General features: G+C 57.3%; 8 protein-coding genes across 8 annotated transcripts; 3 read left to right on the top strand and 5 right to left on the bottom strand.

Moving 5' to 3' along the window:
• Positions 1-666: 666 nt before the first annotated feature.
• On the top strand, positions 667-2,148 carry N657DRAFT_10623 (uncharacterized protein). Its single transcript, XM_062785752.1, has 2 exons — positions 667-1,577; positions 1,695-2,148. Exons 1-2 carry the CDS (start codon positions 785-787, stop codon positions 1,958-1,960), a joined length of 1,059 nt encoding a protein of 352 aa, XP_062652038.1. The 5' UTR covers positions 667-784; the 3' UTR covers positions 1,961-2,148.
• A 1,677-nt stretch (positions 2,149-3,825) lies between these two features.
• Positions 3,826-4,667, bottom strand: N657DRAFT_562267 (uncharacterized protein; the record flags this gene model as incomplete). The annotated part of the gene is made up of 2 exons (XM_062788125.1): positions 3,826-4,345; positions 4,429-4,667. 2 exons carry the CDS (start codon positions 4,665-4,667, stop codon positions 3,826-3,828), a joined length of 759 nt encoding a protein of 252 aa, XP_062652037.1.
• A 281-nt stretch (positions 4,668-4,948) lies between these two features.
• Positions 4,949-7,944, bottom strand: N657DRAFT_585067 (uncharacterized protein). Its single transcript, XM_062789777.1, has 3 exons — positions 7,603-7,944; positions 5,436-7,499; positions 4,949-5,372 (listed from the first exon to the last, which is right to left on the bottom strand). Exons 1-3 carry the CDS (start codon positions 7,796-7,798, stop codon positions 5,248-5,250), a joined length of 2,385 nt encoding a protein of 794 aa, XP_062652036.1. The 5' UTR covers positions 7,799-7,944; the 3' UTR covers positions 4,949-5,247.
• Positions 7,945-8,107: 163 nt separating this feature from the next.
• Positions 8,108-9,112, bottom strand: N657DRAFT_10555 (uncharacterized protein). The gene is made up of 2 exons (XM_062785749.1): positions 8,588-9,112; positions 8,108-8,526 (listed from the first exon to the last, which is right to left on the bottom strand). The coding sequence occupies exons 1-2, from the start codon at positions 8,818-8,820 to the stop codon at positions 8,169-8,171; spliced, it is 591 nt and encodes a 196-aa protein (XP_062652035.1). The 5' UTR covers positions 8,821-9,112; the 3' UTR covers positions 8,108-8,168.
• A 427-nt stretch (positions 9,113-9,539) lies between these two features.
• On the top strand, positions 9,540-10,392 carry N657DRAFT_563677 (glutaredoxin; the record flags this gene model as incomplete). Its single annotated transcript, XM_062788230.1, has 2 exons — positions 9,540-10,241; positions 10,306-10,392. The coding sequence occupies 2 exons, from the start codon at positions 9,540-9,542 to the stop codon at positions 10,390-10,392; spliced, it is 789 nt and encodes a 262-aa protein (XP_062652034.1).
• Positions 10,393-10,602: 210 nt separating this feature from the next.
• Positions 10,603-11,665, bottom strand: N657DRAFT_10372 (uncharacterized protein). The gene is made up of 2 exons (XM_062785740.1): positions 11,493-11,665; positions 10,603-11,196 (listed from the first exon to the last, which is right to left on the bottom strand). Exon 2 carries the CDS (start codon positions 11,193-11,195, stop codon positions 10,698-10,700), a length of 498 nt encoding a protein of 165 aa, XP_062652033.1. The 5' UTR covers position 11,196; positions 11,493-11,665; the 3' UTR covers positions 10,603-10,697.
• Positions 11,666-11,944: 279 nt separating this feature from the next.
• On the top strand, positions 11,945-14,809 carry N657DRAFT_607448 (uncharacterized protein; the record flags this gene model as incomplete). Its single annotated transcript, XM_062790245.1, has 4 exons — positions 11,945-12,066; positions 12,209-13,280; positions 13,368-14,603; positions 14,663-14,809. The coding sequence occupies 4 exons, from the start codon at positions 11,945-11,947 to the stop codon at positions 14,807-14,809; spliced, it is 2,577 nt and encodes an 858-aa protein (XP_062652032.1).
• Positions 14,810-15,577: 768 nt separating this feature from the next.
• On the bottom strand, positions 15,578-16,646 carry N657DRAFT_10441 (uncharacterized protein). The gene is made up of 2 exons (XM_062785742.1): positions 16,023-16,646; positions 15,578-15,937 (listed from the first exon to the last, which is right to left on the bottom strand). The coding sequence occupies exons 1-2, from the start codon at positions 16,413-16,415 to the stop codon at positions 15,662-15,664; spliced, it is 669 nt and encodes a 222-aa protein (XP_062652031.1). The 5' UTR covers positions 16,416-16,646; the 3' UTR covers positions 15,578-15,661.
• Positions 16,647-17,031: the final 385 nt, after the last annotated feature.

The following is a 17,031-nucleotide window of genomic DNA, read 5'->3' as shown; positions in this document are numbered from 1 at the left end:
ACGGTACAGGGTATTGTTCATTGTAAGCTTGTCCCTTGTGGCCTCGGGCGCCAGTTACAGCGTCTTTTGAATGGCCGTGCGGTTCCCAGAAGACAGCTGCGGCCACCGGCTCCCCCGGCCTTTTGCCTAACCTTAACTTAGCTCCCTTAACGAAGGGTGGGGGAAGCTCTTTCGCGAGGTTCTTCGGGTCATGAGGGGCTCCAACCTCTCCCGTCGAGTATCTTACTTTTGCGTTGGGCTCGTCTTCACCCCGAATGAAGCCGGGCCGTCTCTCTTTTCCTAAAAAGTTGAATTCATTCTCTCTCACTCACCTTCAGCCTCCTTGTTCGTAACCGTCAATTGCTCTTGCGGACTTCATTCCACACCTCCGCCCTGCCTTGGCACTCGTCTCCGGGCCGCTCAACCAAGCTTGGGATTTTGAGGGCCCCTCTCCGCGATTCCCTGCGCGTTTCATATTAACCTGCGCCGAGCTGCTACCACTCTCCCGGGCGGCACTCGCAGTTGTCTGTTTGTCTGCCAGCGGCGACGCGCTTGCTAGCGGTACCATTCAGCACGGGGTCCTGGCAGTGTTCGCCGGGCTTGATCGTCTCCCGGCCTTGCACGGACCGGCGTGATAAGGGCAGTTTTATTGGCTGTTACATTCGGTTTCCCTTTGATTGCCCGGGGAAGGCCAACTCGAAACCCCATACTACGGCCGCTACCAAGGCGAACCCAGTAAAGCTCCATATCCATCGCGGTTGCGTTGATTACCCAACCTTAACACCCGAGCTCCTGAAGCTGCGCCATGACCACCACCGGCACGCTGGCGACGGCGCCTGACCCGCCCGAGGCCCTGGACGTGGTCGAGACACCCACCTCGCCGTCGTCGAACCTGGCCCGGTCGCGCTTCGAGTTCGAGACGGACAAGCGCAACGAGGGAACCAAGATTCTTATGGTCGAGTGGGATGATAACGCCTCGGTTCAAAAGCAAGAAGACGAGGCCGGCTCCGGTAGAGGGTACGAGCAGAGCAGTGGTGGTGGTGGTGGCTGGGACGTGTCATGGGAGGGCAAAGGGGCGGTGCTCCCGGTCTGGGATGTCGATCCGGAAACCAGCAGCAACGACAACATACAACGCGTCTACTACCTCTTGCCCCCCGGCGCTCCTATCCCAACTCTGGTCAGCATCGCCCGCGAAGGCCGAAGCGGCGAGCCCCGCGCAACAATTCTACGGACCAAGCCCCTGCCCGCCATCTTCCCCGCGGAGTTGACAAGCAAACAAGATGCCGGACGGCGCGGCGTGCTGCACACCATGTGGGCGAAGAAACGAGTGGCGGAGCTGCGGGCCGAGATCGAGGCCGAGATGCGCACGAACGGCGAGAGCGTCGGGCTCGAGATGGCCCTGCAGGAGCTGCAGTGGATTGTCGACCATTTTGGACTGGTGCCCGACCCGGGACTGCCGCAGTCGACAAGACTCCTTATCCCCCAAAACCCGGCCGGCCCGGCGAGCCCGAGGAGCCCCCTAGGAGGCAGGCTAGGGGAGAAGCTCAGGGGGCTAAAACTCGCGACCAGCCCGGCAGAGCTGGCCGCTGCTAGTCAAGGTATGCACTTTGCTCACCTGTGTCTTGTTCGAAATACGGGTATATGGCTTTGGCGTGGGAGAAGCGAGATCTAGGGGCAGAAGAAAGCAGCGAAAGCCATGCCGCTAACCGTCTCAGCAGCTGCAAAAAGCGCCCAAGGGCCGCAAACGCACCCCTTGGTCACGTCGGTTTCCCCACCGGCTTCGGGCATATCTGTATCAGCAATCCTGGGCTCGGGCGGCGGCGGCGTTGGATCGCTGAATGCAATTGTAGGGGGCGCGGTAGCACCGGCCACTGCCGCAAGGTTTGGAGATGGAGAGGAGGCCAACGAGGAGGAACTATTCGCCCTTCCCATGAGTCCCCGGAGCCCGGAGATGAAGAGGAGTCCGTTCAGTATTTTATAGACGATGATGATGTATACCCGCGGACATCGGCTGCTGTCACCGGCCGCTTGGTGTCCGCTCGCATGTTGCGCTTGAGTTTATACGGGACATGTTTGTGCCCTCTCAGGCTTGGTCGGGTCATGGACTCAAACGACACACGGGCGTATAAAGGGCAGAGGGAAGAGGTCATGGCTACCTTGCGAACCCGGAGCGCAGAATGAGGCGCATGGGCTTCCTCAACTCGAAGTCCATTCACCACAACAGGATTTAGTGAGGCAGTTGATTGCACATCTTGACGTCCTGGTTGGCGACTTCTAGATCTATCTTTCACCAAGTCGCGGCTCAGTCGGATACCTTATCTTCAAGTCGCACCTCAATTATCTTGACGCGGCATCCTTAGCCCAGAGTGCTTGAGGGAGAGTCAGTGCTCGGCCTCTCACCGTGCAGCTCGAATGGCTTGCCAACTCTCCCGTCCGACGCCGCACAGTGCCAAAATGCGCCCGAACTAATGGATTCGAGCTGAGCTCTGCAAACACGATGCCATCGTCGTGGCAGAATTGGGTAGCAAGGGGACACGGCTCGAAGGCCCCAGGCAGGAAACAGTAAAGCAAGAGAGGAGACGTCCCTGCTTCCCATCCATCCATATAAGGGAGCCATTGGTGCCGCGGATCTTATATCACTTCTTTCTTTCCTATCCGATATATCAACGTACATCCGGCTGCCTGACTGGTACAATTCCTTCCGTCTAAAATCATCTACGTCGTTAGTTGAGCTCATCTCACTCACACACTCGTTTACGCACTATCACGTCTTCCAAAACGACACCCATTCCTGTTGCACTCTTTGGGAGGGGCGAAAAATATCCCAAGTCAGTCAAGGACAAGCTTCTCCCATACTATGAAGGTAAGCACTCCGTGCTTAACCCTAAACCTAGCCTTGGTACTGTATATACATGAACCGCATGAATAAATAAGATATCTATAATCACTAGTTGTACAAATCTGCAACGATGTCCCGGCCGCTGTGTCCAAGTTCCCGCCACTTTTTAACGGCAAGTCCGGGCTGGCGCAGCCGCTGACATGATCCCAAAGGCCGTCTTCTTCGGCGGCAAGTTTCTGACGATGAGTATAACACTATCGTCAACGCCGTGAAGGACACGTGGGAGAGAGCGTGGCCGCCCTGCAATTCGTCAAGTGTCGGAAGTTTGACGTGATCGCTGCGGGCTCGTTCGGTCCTAACCCGAACGCAATCGCGAAGGTTTTCGTAAGAAGACGGCCGCTGCTGGTGTTGTTCCTTGCGCTGAAAAGAAGAGGTGACGGTAGCGAGACGACCTGGATAGGGATTGAAGCTATTTACCAACTGACGCCTCTAGAACATGTCACATGCAGGGGTTCCATCGATCGAGAGAGCTGCGGGTGACTAGTAAGACGAGAAAGAAGAAGATCAACTACCAGACAATTTTGCCTCGCTCCCGTACCAAGTCTCACGTTAAGAGATAAACCAGGATCTGATACCAGTTGTACACACTTCGGATGGACCAAAATGCTATATATACCTTGTATGCTCCTTGAAAATCTCATACAGTCGAGCTTGGATAGCTTGAATAGGAGGAGGTTCCTTGTCAAAAAACCCCCAAAAAAAACTGATGATCCCCCTCAAGGAAGGGATGTTCCATTGTTAACTGATCCAAGACTACCCTGCCCCCCCTTCAACTTCCCCAACCAGACTGGCAGCATCACTATGCGCATGTGAGCCTCGAATGGACGTGAACCATGTCTCTTGTAACCGGACGGTATCCCTTTAGCCAACCCCCCTCACTAACCACCCATCGTGGACACCCTGGCTGCGACACTCGAGATGCTGTAAACTCTCTTCTGCATAACCCATCACCGCCACCCACCAACACGCCCCTCATCCCACCTCTCCTTCCTCTCCTGCCGCAAGTAGTAAAGCTTCTTCGCCTCCCTGTACCTCCGAACCCACTCCGCAGCCTCGCGTTCCGTTGCAAGCCCAGCCCCATCCCCTCCTCCTCCTCCTCCACCACCCTCTAGAAAACTCTCCTCGAGCGCATAGCATATTCCTTCCTGCTCCACAACACCCTGCGCCAGGCGCTGATACAGGCTCGCGGGCGCAAAGGGGGCCAGCGCGTGGTCCATCTCGCCTTGCTTGGCGTGCCACTGGCGCTCGAGCGCGTGCGTCGACAGCAGCTGCGCCTGGGCAAGGCCGCGCTGGTGGGCCAGGCGGCGCTCCGCGTCGGCCAGTAGCGAGGCGAGCGACATGTTGTCGGCCAGCGCCGCCTGCAAGCCTCCGTGCGAATGCCGGAGCGACGGGTGCATGGTTTGCGGCGAGTGCGTCAATGCCGCTAGGAGAGTGTGGTTGGCGAGGATGTCGGCTAGATCTTGTTTGCTGCAGGAACGTAAAAAGAGGCGTGAGTGAGTGAGTGATGATGGCAACCCTAACTAAGCAATGTCATGCGTGAACACACGTACGATTTATCCTCCAGGAACTTAGGGAGCCATTGGTCACCGAGATCCTCAACCTCGTGAGATTGTGCTCCGGCTCTGGGCTCTGCCGGCGCCGCACACACAGCGGAGCCCACATGGGCCGCGATGGCTTCGGGCAATGGTGGAGGTGGCGGCGACGGTCCGCTGGCTGGCGTGCTCATCCGGCTTACATCATGGCTCCCGGGCGGTTTCGGCGGCGGTGGAGGCGGAGTGTGCGCGTACATTATTGGGTTGGCTTCTATGCTTGCCTAGGCATCATTCACCAATATGACGGAAATAAAAGAGATGGGACTTTACAGAATCGCCGATGCTGCGTAGGAAGGTTGGATGATGTGTGGTCGGCATGGACTAATTGTCGTTGCTCAAAAGGTGGAAGTGGAGGTGTTGCCGATGAGGCCCGAGTGAGTCCGGCCCCCGCTCACAGAGATCATCATCCGTCCATACCGTGAAGTACCTTAGAGAAAACAGCACAGACTGAAGTTTTAAGAAGCTGATGGTGCAGATTCCTGGAAGCTGACCAGCCTATGGAGCCCACTCGAGCTTGCATTGCCTTTCTGATTCATGCACTTGATTTCTGCGGGCCTCGAGCACATCTACCTGTCTTGATGCAGACATAACCGCACCGACCAAGCACACAACGACACCAAGATGACGGTGGAATCTCATCCTGTTTCTAATCCGCTTTTTCCTGCCCTGGCCTCCGGGAAGGGCATTAAACACAAAGAAGGCTGCTCTAGCTAAGGCACGGACTGTTCCACATACGCATCATCCACTCGCCTGCCAGCGCATCACCCATCGTTCAAGTTACGAATCAAGCTGGACATAGTTGGCAGGGAAAAGGCCCGACGCCCCCTGGTAGTGACCAAACCACCAGTCCTCGTCTGGGAATTCCAAGCCTGTAATCTTGGCTCCTTCTGGGAAACTCAGTTCTTACTCGAGTCGGTTAGTATTGCTCACTCAAAAGACGCGCCAACACGAGAAAGATTACATACCATTGTCTTCTGCGGCTTCATAATCAAACTGCGCCGTCGCCGTGGGTCCATCGGCATTGGCCTCGGGCGCCTGTTCCGCAGGAGCAGGGGCGGGAGCCGGAGCCGGAGCCGGAGCGGCCGCAGCCGGTTCGTGGGCAACAGCCTCTTCATCATCATCCACCAGCTCAACATAGTTACTGGGGAACAGACCGCTCTCACCCTGAGCATTGGTGCCCATCCACCAGTCATCGTCTACCATCTCGATGTTGGTGACATATTCGCCTTCCCGCAAATCAATCTCGTTGTCCTCGGCCTTTTCGTAGTCGTACTGAATCAGGGCCTTTCTGCCACCCGTTGGCCCAGCGGCCGCCCCTGACCCGCCGTCTGCAGCGCGGTCTGCCGCCTCGCTAGCAACAGACGCGACAGCGATGGCCGCGGCTCGTGGATCGTGAGTCTCGGGCTCAGCGGGCAGCTCCTCCTCCTTTGGAAGCCCCTGCGGAACGGGCACAGGTCGGGGAGGAAGGCTCTGTTCCGCCGGTTCGATTTCAGTGGCAGCGCTACGAGGGACCGGCATCGCGACCCGAACAGGCGATGGCTCGCGTTCCTCATAGTTGCGGGACGGGATGGACGGCGGAACCTCGGATTCGTCTTCCTCCTCCTGGTTCGCAGCAGCAGGCCGAGACGGCAGACCAGGGAGAGCAAAGCCACCGGCAGGACGGCTGTCCATCTGCGGCGGCGGCGGCGCGGCTGGTTCCTCTTCCCTCTGGTCAACCTCGCCTGCGGTGGACCGAATTGCGGTGCCCATAGGCGCCGCGCCCTTGAATTTGTCGAGCAGTGCCGAGACACTTCCACCTGTGACGGCAGGTTGCTGCGCCTCCGGCTCCGACTGCTCGGTCCCTCCCGTCTTCTGTTTCTCTACGCCGCCGCGGCCAAAAACGGGGGTCGGTGCCGTTGCCCAAGATTTGCCGGAATAGCCGCTCTTCCACTCGCTGCCGCTCTTCTGGGCCGTGATCGGCAACGTGGCTGCCGGGGACGCAGCACTCGGGGTTGCGCCGGCTTGCTTCGCTTTTTTCTCAGCCCAGAGCTGGGCCGGGGTCTTGCCGCCCTGATCAGCAAACGTCCGGCTGGCAGCGCCAACAGGCGGCGGCGCCGGAGCTGACAGAGCACCGAAACCCAGGCCGACAGGAGTTGGAGCTTTGGTGCCCGCGAAAGGCGTGGCGCCAAACTTTTTGGCAACTTTGGGCTTTGGCAGCTCGGTAAGCCGCTCCGATGGCGTAAAGGCAGCGCTGCGTTCTACAAAGCTCTCTCGCGGCGCTGACTCCTCCGCCGGCTCGGCTGGCCGAGGCTGTGCCCTTGCCCGGATGGCAGCTATGTCAACCTTGCCGACGGGTTCATAGGCGCCCTTTACCGCGGTGGGACGCTCATCCTGTTCCTTCGCCTGCGCCCTGAGCGCAGCGATGTCGACTCGCCCGACCGGCTGATAGCCGCCCTTGACTACATCACTGGGCCGCTCGTCTTGCCCTGAGGGCGCGCTTGACCGGGATTCGTCCTTGTTCTTTCGCAGGCTCGCAATGTCCACCTTGGTCGGCTTGTAAGCGGACTCGACCTTCTGAAGCTCGGTGCGTGTGACCGGGGGTGCGTCGGCGCCCCAGCCGCCGTCGTCGGCATCAGCCCGCCTTTGTGTGCGCGAAGCAACGAGCGGGTTGAAGGAAGACCCGGAACCGGACGTCGTGGGGGTAAAAACAGGCTTCTTTGCAATTGGCGGGGGCGCGACTGCAGGGGACGGGGTAGATGTCCCGGCCGAATACTTGGCGCCCGATGCGTCGGCCACCTTCTGCATGATATCTTCGGGAACGAGGTCGGCTTCAGAGCGCGCTGTGATCTGAACGTGGTAACCGTGAAGAACCTTGGAAACGGCGGCGACATGGCTCGTGAAATAGCCCTTGGTGCGCTCGGGGACGCCTCCGCCGCACCAAGCAATCAAGACATTCTTGGGAAGGCCGGTATTTGGGTCCTTGACTCTGACGAAGGCGAACTGAATGCGGCCTTCGTTGAACTCTTCGACAAGATCGGCAAGTTCGCCGTCTGCGCAAAGAATTGGGGAGTTAGTCTGGACGATGTGCGACCATACGCTGGGCGCATGCGAGTGTCCCAAAGAGAAAGCGGGGCTATGCTCTTTTGCACTTACCACCAGTGCTCTCGACCTTCAAGATGCTCTCCTTTGCGCCGGTATTCTGGAAAGCGTTCAGCAGCGGCGCCTGCACGGTAAAGAGAGCCCATCGCGCGGTGGTTGGCGAGGTCGACGAGGCGGCAGGGCCGTTGATGACGCCTTGGTAGCTGCTCCTGATCGAGGGGCCGTGTGTCGAGAGATTGAGCGACGCCATTGTTTCGTGGGACCCGAGTCGGTCGCTTCCCGCTAGGTATCGGAACAGAGGGTCCAGAAGTCAGAAGCGAGAATCGTGGACAGGAGGTAGCACTTTTGGCGCGGCTCTCCTCTTCGGCTCATGGAGAAGGTGGGATGAGGAGAGCTTTCAGCGCTTGCAGACGTCGAGAGGCTGTGCAGGAGGAGCTCCCAAACAAAAGTCTTGGCGGTACCCCGCAGTCAGTCGTAAGTACGGATTACTTCAGGTAAGTTACAGGTGGCCCACATTGAAGAACTCCTCCCGTTCTACTGTGTAGGATTCACTTCTCTCATCTGCAGGTGTCAGCACATTTTCAACGACTGGTATCTCCAATCACCTCGCTATTGCACGTTTACCTTCCCGGGTGGTCGCTTGGAATATCCCAGATACGTACATGTACGGAGTGCAATACATCCAACTCACAACCCAGCCTCAAAGTAAGGAAGATATTGCTGGAGGAAGGGACAGAGATTCCGTACATAAGAGCAATGAAATCTTGAGTGTGTCTAGCAGTCCATGCAACATTCGCAGCATTCCGCGCAGCACTCGCAGCCCTCCTCACAGACAAAGCAACAGCACAGCGCCGCCAAACAGCCTTTGAGACACCCATCACCGCCGCCGCTCTGCTTCTGAGGCGGCGGCTGCTGCTGATACTGCATTTGGCCTTGGGGCGGATAGTAGCCCTGCTGCGGCGCCGGGCCAGCGTACGCCTAAGAGAAGGGAGCTTCCCGTCAGCAGGCGCGTAACCAGCAAAGAAGGCGGCTTCCTTACCTGCTGAGGATGCTGAGGGTAGGGCCCTGGATTGCTGTAGCCTTGCGGCGGGCCTTGCTGATAATATTCCTGAGCCGACATTGCCAAGAGCTTTCAAGACAGGCGAATAATGAAAAAGCTAAATCGATGGTGGAGGGCCGAGACGGTGATGGATGCGGACGACGTCGGATGCCAAGAAGGCCAAGAATTTGTCTTGGGCCCAGATCCGGGCGTGGCCGCTGGTTTTTGACCATGAAAGTTACTATGTACGTACAAGACCACAAATCAGGTCTCCCACAAGGAAATAACGGCGGATATGATGAGTGAGCAAAGGCGAGTGGCTGGGAGCAAGGCCATGGTCCGGCATACCCCCACAGCGCAATTGGCCGGTTAAACCCCGGTCCTCCATGAGACCACACGTCGTTGAAGGGGTTCGAAGAATGGCGCAGCTGCAACACGGATATAGTATTTATATGAACAGACACATAGTTGACGTAGCATTTGCTTACCCGTCATGTTGTCGACTTTTGTGGGGATATGCCAACCTGCGTCCCTGGTAGTTTCCATCGCCGGTAGCTTCAAGATGTTCGATACTATACAGTACATGTGACGCTCTGACTTCCGTAACAACGCTTCACAGTAGGGAACCGCGAGGAAGGCGGATGAAGCCGTGGAAATGACGCAACGGCTCGCGACCAATGGGGGCGTACAACTTGCAGCAGCGGGGTTTATCCGTAATCGGCTGACCAGGCTTTGATGGCGGGGCAAGTCAGCAAACGGGTGGCCAACACTGACCAGAATTATCAGAAGCGCCCAGTCACAAGTCAACAAGCCCATCTTACCATAGTTCGCACAACCGACTGCTAATACTCGTGGTTTCAGTCGCTTCAAGACACGAACCACACTCTCCAAGTACGACCCATCTTTCTGGCTGACGGCCCCGTCGACTCGATCTCCGGTTCAAGTTCTCGCCATGTCTAGCATCAAGGAAATCACCAGCGTGGAGGACTGGGAGCAGCACGTCTCGTCGCTGCTGCCATCCACGCTTCTGATCGTCTCTTTCCATGCGCCATGGGCGGCGCCATGCGCCCAAATGGCGATCGTGCTCTCGACGCTGGCTTCCGAATACCCCGTGACCGAGCCGCCGTCGACATCGTGGGTCAAGATCAATGCCGAAGATCTGTCCGACATCAGCGAGGCCTACAACGTGACCGCCGTGCCATTTCTCGTCCTCATTCGGAACGGACAGGTATTGGAGACAGTCAGCGGGAGCAGCGCGGTCAAGGTGCGGGACGCCATCGAGCGCCATGCGAGCAAGGCTGGCGCAGCGACGACAACTTCGGCGAATGGGCTCGGAGCGGGGGCGGGCGGCAACAGTGAGGGCGAAGTCACGACCGAAGAAGACCCGGAGAAGAAGAAGCAGGAGCTTTTCAGACGCCTCGGCGACCTGGTCAAAGCCGCGCCTGTTATGCTGTTCATGAAAGGCACACCCAGCGAGCCAAAGTGCGGTTTCTCGCGACAGATGGTGGGGATTCTGCGCGACAATGCTGTCAAGTACGGCTTCTTCAATATTTTGGCAGACGATGAGGTGCGGCAGGGGCTGAAGGAGTTTGCCGATTGGCCGACGTTCCCCCAGCTCTGGGTTGATGGTGAGCTGGTTGGAGGCCTCGACATTGTGCGTTTTGCCCCCATCTCTTCCTGGCGAAGCATTGTGCGTATGGATGCTGACGGTGGGACAGGTCAAGGAGGAGCTGGAGAACAACGCCGACTTCCTGAAGCCGTATAGTGTGAAGGCGAACGGGGACGTCTCGGCAGGGGCATCATGAAGCACACCGGTCACTTGCGCCTGACCGGCAATGCCAACAGGATGTCTTGGAGAGCGATCAGTGATCGATCGCCACGCGGACTTATCGATGTTCTCGCGCAAAGAACATCGAGACATTCTCTACGACGCCGTTCTGCGAAAGTTAAACGATCGCCCAGTCGGGCCGTTGTATGGAGCAACAGGGACCTTTTCATAAGCGGTGTGCTAGCGTATGCGTAACAGCGCAGTCGATGGTCACCTTCGGCAGTTTGCAGCAATGCTGGGTGAGGTTCACCGTATGACTCATATTTGCGTCGGAGTTAGCGCTTAATAAGCCCCTGTCCATTCAGCATTGGTTCGCTGTGGTTGGTGGGAGTGACAGTACTGAGTACGGAGTAACCGAGGACATGAACGTCTGAATTGATCGGTGCTTTCGTTGCCGCCGGGTTCCTTTGAACGCGTCAGCAGTCTTGGTGTTATAGTGATTCTGTTGGTGAGTTGACAGCAGTTGCTACCAGGCATTCCGGGGAAGGTATTGATCTTATCTCGGCTTTCTATTATCTGGTACGGCACAGTTCGACCAGACAGTTCTTTGACGTGATGGTCCAGTTCCAGGCTCACGCAAATTACCTTGAGGCATTCGGATTCGAAGTCTGCCCGGCTATTGACGTCGTAGGAGGCAGGTTTGATCTCCCGGGCTTGTTCACAGGGCTGGTGGTGTTGGGCAAACCAGAGCTCCTTTGCCGAGAGAATTCGACTTGCTGAGCGCAGGATGATCAACGTCCAGCGACTCCAGTCCAGGCCTGATGGAGGATTCAGCTGCATGGTATGGGTAGATTTCATTGGGATCTAGCCCATATGGCCCTTTATTGTGAACAAAACGGAACGTTTGGCCGTTTGCAGCCAACCGGCCCCCACCTCAAGATGCCCCACTGACTTTCGACTCCCATCCCGCACCATCGCGACGGCAGGCTTCCACTGCTAACATCATCCTCATCTCACTGTCATCTGTCTTTATCTAATCGCACCTCATCTCACTGTCATCTGTCTTTATCTAATCGCACGTATTTCATCGCGGCTAGCTTTAATATTGCCATTCTATCGACTTCTGACTCTCCGCATGTGCCTGCGCGATAGTAAACCGAAGCCGCAACCGACGACTCCAGCGACTTGATTGCTCGTGCCTGCTTCTCACGTCCTCAACGACCCTGACAAGGCCGAGTTGTAGGCCAGACGATCAATTTTCTTTCGGCAGTGTCGCTACCAGTGACTCAGAGTGCGCCGCGACAAGACCGAATATTCTGGTGCGCAAGTCCTACGAGGGGCTGACAGGATTCTTGGTTTTGAAGGAACTGCGGACGTTTCCCGGTTTTTCCACCAGGGGATCACTGCGCACTGCCTCAGTTCTTCCCCAGTGTTCTCGAGCTCGCTTTCGGACAGGCTCTGGTCATCGCGGGAGGCAACAGACTTCACGACTGCTTGGAGAGTAACCATTGCTGCGGCCTTGAGGTGATTCCCGGTTTTGCAGTGTGATCTGACCGCTCGGTCCGTCCCCCCGCCCGCCGCTGCCCAAAATGACGCCGACACCGCCATCGACGACGACGTCGTCGACTGGCCGGTCGCCAGAACCTCAATATCGCGTTGTCCGCAAGAGAAACAGGGTGCCTCTCAGTTGCTACCCCTGCCGGACGAGAAAGTGAGCTACCTCCATGCATGTTTCCGCGTTCGCTTGTTGCCGTACAGTTCAGCTAATGGTCTCGCCCAGACTGTAAGCCGCCGCCACGGAGTCCCACCTACCACCTGTCCCCATGTCGCCATCTACTGACACGAAGGTTTAGGAAGTGCGACAGGTCTCACCCATGCACCAACTGTGTCAAGCGTGAGGGCGCAGACACACTCTCCTGCTCGTACGCCACTCCAGTGTCCCGCAGGAAGAACCAAAGTCAAGGGGAGCCCACTCCGGATGACATGCAAAACCGCATCGACAGGCTCGAGGGCCTAGTCTTGTCCTTGATGCATGGGGGAGCCAACGTTGACGTCCCCTCGCTACGCGGCTCCTCCTCAATATCCTCTGGCGGCGCTGCTTCCAACGCATCGCCGTCTGCCGCAGACAGCGGCTCCTTGCCGCTCAAACTCGAGGGGCACGATGACGGCGCAATGCAGGATGACGACGAGAGTGATATTGACGAAGGTCTCGCCAAGTCCCTTGGGGTCTTGAAGATGGATGTCGTGCGCTCAAAGCACATCTATCTTGGGGAGGAGCATTGGCACACCATCCTCCTCGATATCGCAGAGGTCAGGAACTACTTTGCGAACCATAAAAAGGACCTGGAGAAGAGCTACGAGAGAATCAAACAGACCAAACCCCCAAATGCCAAACAACCGCCAACCTTGCTGATGGGCGCCACTCCTGCCACCGAGGTCGAACTCAGAGCAGAGCTGCCGCCCAAGTCGACCGTCTTGGCTCTGTGCGCAAGGTTCTTCGCCAACATGGAAAGCGCCTGCAGCATTGTTCACCAGCCGACATTCTATCAGCAGCTTCGAGACCACTGGCAAGACCCGCCCAAGACTCCCATCATGTGGCTGGCCTTGTTATATTCGATCCTGTGCATGGCTATGCTCAGCTACCACAAGGTCGGAGATGAGCCGCCCGAATGGAAAGGCCGCGTGCTTGACCTGGCGAACGAGTACCGGTTGAGGACAGTGCAGTGCTTAATCGCCGGCGACTACACGCGACCGTCACAGCATACTCTTGAGGCCCTGCTGATGTACTGCTTCTGCGAGTATTCGTCTCGCTGGGATAGCGATGTGGGTCTGTGGCTCCTGGGATCCATAGTCGTGAGAATCGCGCTTCGGATGGGTTACCATCGCGATGGCAAGTCGTTTCCCGAACTGACACCATTTGAGGCGGTACGTTAAGCTCAATTTTCTCCTTTTCCCCTGCCGTTATCACTGGCTGTATGATGGCTTTCACTCTCATTCTGATCTGGATTACAGGAGATGAGACGTAGGAACTGGGCTCTCCTTCGGATGCTCGACGTCTTCCTCTCACATCAATTATCACTGCCCGGCATGATATCAGAGAACGACTATGACACAGAGTTGCCCCACAACCTCTACGACGAGGAATTCGGGCCAGACACGAAAGTGCTGCCGCCCTCGAGACCCAGCACCGAGCCGACGCCCGTCAGCTACATGAATGCGAAGGTCAAGTTTTCCACGCACCTCGGCACCATCCTGCAAGCGACAGGCCGGATAAAGAACCAGGTGCATTATGACGAGATCCTTCGACTCGATGCCAAATTGCGCGACCTCAGGGCTGAGCTGCCTCTCCACCTGAGGATGCAGCGCATCGAGGGCTCATCGGACCCGTTGAACGTTGTTATGGCGCGCGTCCACATGGATGTTCTCTACCTCAAAATCATGTGCTTGCTTCATAGGAAATACATCCCGCGAGCGAGGCACAACCCCAGATACGCTCACTCGCGGCGCACCGCCATCGAGGCGTCTTTGGAGGCGTTGCGGCACCTGACGAGGCTGCATCGGGAGACGCAGCCTGAGGGGCGCCTACATTCGGTCAAGTGGTTCTTCACATCGATTGCGACCAAGGACTTCGTTCTTCCTGCCATGCTCATCGCGCTGGACCTGCATTTCGACAACGTGAGCCAGAGGTCGGCAGCGCACCAAGACGCGCAGAGCCTGTACTTCTGGTCCCGAGCCCAGCGCCAGGAGATGATCAATAGCCTCGAGATGACGACGGAAATCTGGAAGGGCTTGGCCGACACCTCCATCGAAGCCGTCAAGGCCGCCAATACTATCGAGATCATGCTAGCCAAAATCAAGAGCTTCGGAGGTGCTGATGGACCCACCAGTCCGGTCGAAAGGCCACTGGCCACGGAGCCGACTGGGGCCGGAAGGTCTAGCGAGTTGCAGTCGAAACACTCGGCAGCCGGGACACGAGGCATGCTTTCCGGGGGGCCGGTGTCGACCGCTCCCTTGGGCGGGGGATCCGCCTCGGTGGACGCGCCGTACGCGGCGTTCAACCTGGGTTTGGACTCGGCCAATGCAGGCTTGAGCCCAAGCCTGGGGCCGGGCACAAGTAGCGGTATGGGAAATCTGGCCGCACCGGAATTCTCCAACGCGATGCTAGGCTTTGAGGGCGGCCAGTCGCCGTTGGCCATGTTTGACACCATGCCGAGTGGTAACATGGATTTTATGAGCAATTTCGACTGGGTAAGGACGTCCTCAACCCTCATCCCTCATCCCGCCACTCCAACTGACGCTGTGCTCAGGACTCGTTTGACAGTTACACACAAACTGCAAACTTTGGCGGCGAGTCTTTGCAGTTCTTTTCCGGCAATCCAGAACAGCAACAGCAACCATTGCCGGGAGGTGCTGGTTTGTTTCCTTATGGCTTGGACTTGAATGGAGCAGGCTGAGGTCAAGGAGGCGTTGCTATTAGACGCCTGGCCTGGGTGAAGAAGGGCAGTTTCGGAAAAGCGTATTTCCTCGAGTGTCCCGGCGTCAGTCTTTCTCCTTCTAGATTCATCTGTGTATGTCGATATGCTTAATACCCCTCCTCTCGCGGCGGATTCCTATCAAGGGACTGTATCATCTCGTTGGCATATCAGCGCTTTTCTGTTTCCCGCTGACTGTGCTGAGTCGCCCCCATGAAGATGCAGGATTGTCTCGCGGGACGGATGCGGGGAGGCCTCTATGAGTCCCATCGATGCCCCATCAGCAGCCATCAATCACACTCCGCAATGGCCTCCGCCGGCCGGTTGTTTGGGCCAAGAATTGCTGCGGAGACTTTTGGCTTCAGAGGCCAGACGGTATCCAGAGAATCGCCGGCATCAGCTCCAGATTTCACGAAGCAGGAACTTCTAAGGTTGTTTGGAGGAGCCTGAACGGGCGAGGAACGAAAAAAAGGAGGGGTATGGAACCTGGAGAGAGGAAGGGGGGAGGGGTGGCTTATAGGGTCTCGTGTCTTCCGTTATTGAACGGTAAGCTCCGACATTCCTTCCCATCAGACATACCTAGGTACCTGGGCTGACATCACTAGCAAGGTGCAGGAAGTCTCTAGCTGAAGAATTCTCGCATACTGCCCGTTTACAATGTCAGGAAGGGATGTCGTTGACGCTTGCCTTTGAGGTCTCTAACACGGTGGGCAATTTGCGTGGCAGACATATAGCGGGAACGGGTATCTTGTTCATCGTATACGCCTGTCTATGGTATAATCTGTGTGACGTTACAGCAACAAAACCAGACCTGCTTCACTCCCTTAGAGTCATCTAGAGGTTGAACGCCGCCTTGGCCCTGGTCCAGTAGGCCATCCGTTCCGGAAGAGATCCGTTCACACCAATGCAGTCCTTATTATACGCCGCCCAGCCGGCATCGGTGCCCGTCTTGAGCGACGCCCGCACGTCGGCGGTGCACTTCGTCGCCAGGAACCAAGCGGCCGAGCCAAAGTTGTGTTCGTCGGGCGTGACCATGGAGAGGACCTCGGCGGGCGACTTGCCGGCGACCTTATCGGCGCCAAACAGGGATGTGGCGTACTGTGAAACGAACTAAGGAGTCGACAAATCAGCCATCTGCTAACCTAGCCACACACAAGGCAGCGAGTGGAAGAGTTGGTTCAAAGGGGCGCCATACATTGGGCATCATCATATTGGCGGTGCCCTGGCCGGGTCGGCCGGGGCTGATGTTGTGCTTGGCCTTCATCTCGACGCTCTCGAGGCCCATGAGGGCGACGGTGGCGGCACACTCGCCGGGGCTCAGGTCGGCGCAGGCCTTGGTGATGAAGGGCGCCGCTTGTTGGGCGGCCCGGCACTCGTCGGGGAACTGGGCGCCCGAGCACGAGCTGGACGATGGCATGATGGCCAGGATGGCGGCGGCCATGTCGACGCCGCCGGAGCCGGAGCTGGTTCCGGGGGTTGCGCCGGCACTGGGAGCTGCTGATGTATTCGTAGCGGCTTGCCGGCATGCCAGAGGGGAGGTGCTGGTGAGGCCGCTGAAGAGGATAGCCGAGAAGTGTCGGACACGCATGGTGCGTTGTTTTGGGGAAGAGGGTATGAGAAAGGAACGGAAGGATGGCCAGGGTCAACTTGGCAGTGCAATATTAAATGTGTATCTGTGAAGGTGCTTGGAAGCGCCGGTGTGAAAAGGCTGGATCAACCAGAGAAACGGTCCGATTACAAGCAAAACCACAAACAAGAGAGTGTGTGATGGACTGAAGAAGCTCCTAGAACAAGCAACACTTTGAAGATGTGAAGATGTAGCTGTGTGATATGATATATACTCCACGAGCAACGGCAAATCGGCTCCCAAGGATCGATCCCCTGAACAAGACACAGTGGCTCCATCCAGTCCAGTCTCTCACGACGTCCAAACCAACTCGACCAGTGTTGAAGCAAGGCGATGCCAAGGCGCGGATTGGTCAACAAACAAGCTTTTCACATGGTACCCGTGAAGAGTCCAAGTTCATGGCCCCACTGCAGCCGTTTTGTGTTGCCTGAAACATCAGACGCTGGCTGGCTGGGGAAGTCTTTCTGCGCCGGCCACTTAGCAGGCCGAAACAGCGGCCCACCGGGGGCATTCTGCGGCGGAAGTTAGTGGGAATCCAAGATCGAACGGATCGTCGCACCCATATGAGAGGCCCGCG

Source organism: Parathielavia appendiculata (genome assembly GCF_033297405.1).
Source record: "Parathielavia appendiculata strain CBS 731.68 unplaced genomic scaffold N657scaffold_1, whole genome shotgun sequence".
Lineage (NCBI taxonomy): Eukaryota > Fungi > Ascomycota > Sordariomycetes > Sordariales > Chaetomiaceae > Parathielavia > Parathielavia appendiculata.
This window is presented reverse-complemented; position numbering and strand designations above follow the sequence as displayed.

Bases quoted from the DNA above. Each gene is read 5' to 3' on its own strand.
- N657DRAFT_10555 (XM_062785749.1), bottom strand. From the start codon at position 8,820: ATGGTCAAAAACCAGCGGCCACGCCCGGATCTGGGCCCAAGACAAATT. The intron at 8,527-8,587 runs GTAAGGAAGCCG...CCCTTCTCTTAG, and splicing joins ACCCTCAGCATCCTCAGCAG to GCGTACGCTGGCCCGGCGCC.
- N657DRAFT_10441 (XM_062785742.1), bottom strand. From the start codon at position 16,415: ATGCGTGTCCGACACTTCTCGGCTATCCTCTTCAGCGGCCTCACCAGC. The intron at 15,938-16,022 runs GTATGGCGCCCC...TCGACTCCTTAG, and splicing joins CCAATATGATGATGCCCAAT to TTCGTTTCACAGTACGCCAC.
- N657DRAFT_10623 (XM_062785752.1), top strand. From the start codon at position 785: ATGACCACCACCGGCACGCTGGCGACGGCGCCTGACCCGCCCGAGGCC. The intron at 1,578-1,694 runs GTATGCACTTTG...TAACCGTCTCAG, and splicing joins GCTGGCCGCTGCTAGTCAAG to CAGCTGCAAAAAGCGCCCAA.
- N657DRAFT_10372 (XM_062785740.1), bottom strand. From the start codon at position 11,195: ATGCAGCTGAATCCTCCATCAGGCCTGGACTGGAGTCGCTGGACGTTG.
- N657DRAFT_585067 (XM_062789777.1), bottom strand. From the start codon at position 7,798: ATGGCGTCGCTCAATCTCTCGACACACGGCCCCTCGATCAGGAGCAGC. The intron at 7,500-7,602 runs GTAAGTGCAAAA...TTCTTTGCGCAG, and splicing joins GAAGGTCGAGAGCACTGGTG to ACGGCGAACTTGCCGATCTT. The intron at 5,373-5,435 runs GTATGTAATCTT...GACTCGAGTAAG, and splicing joins TGAAGCCGCAGAAGACAATG to AACTGAGTTTCCCAGAAGGA.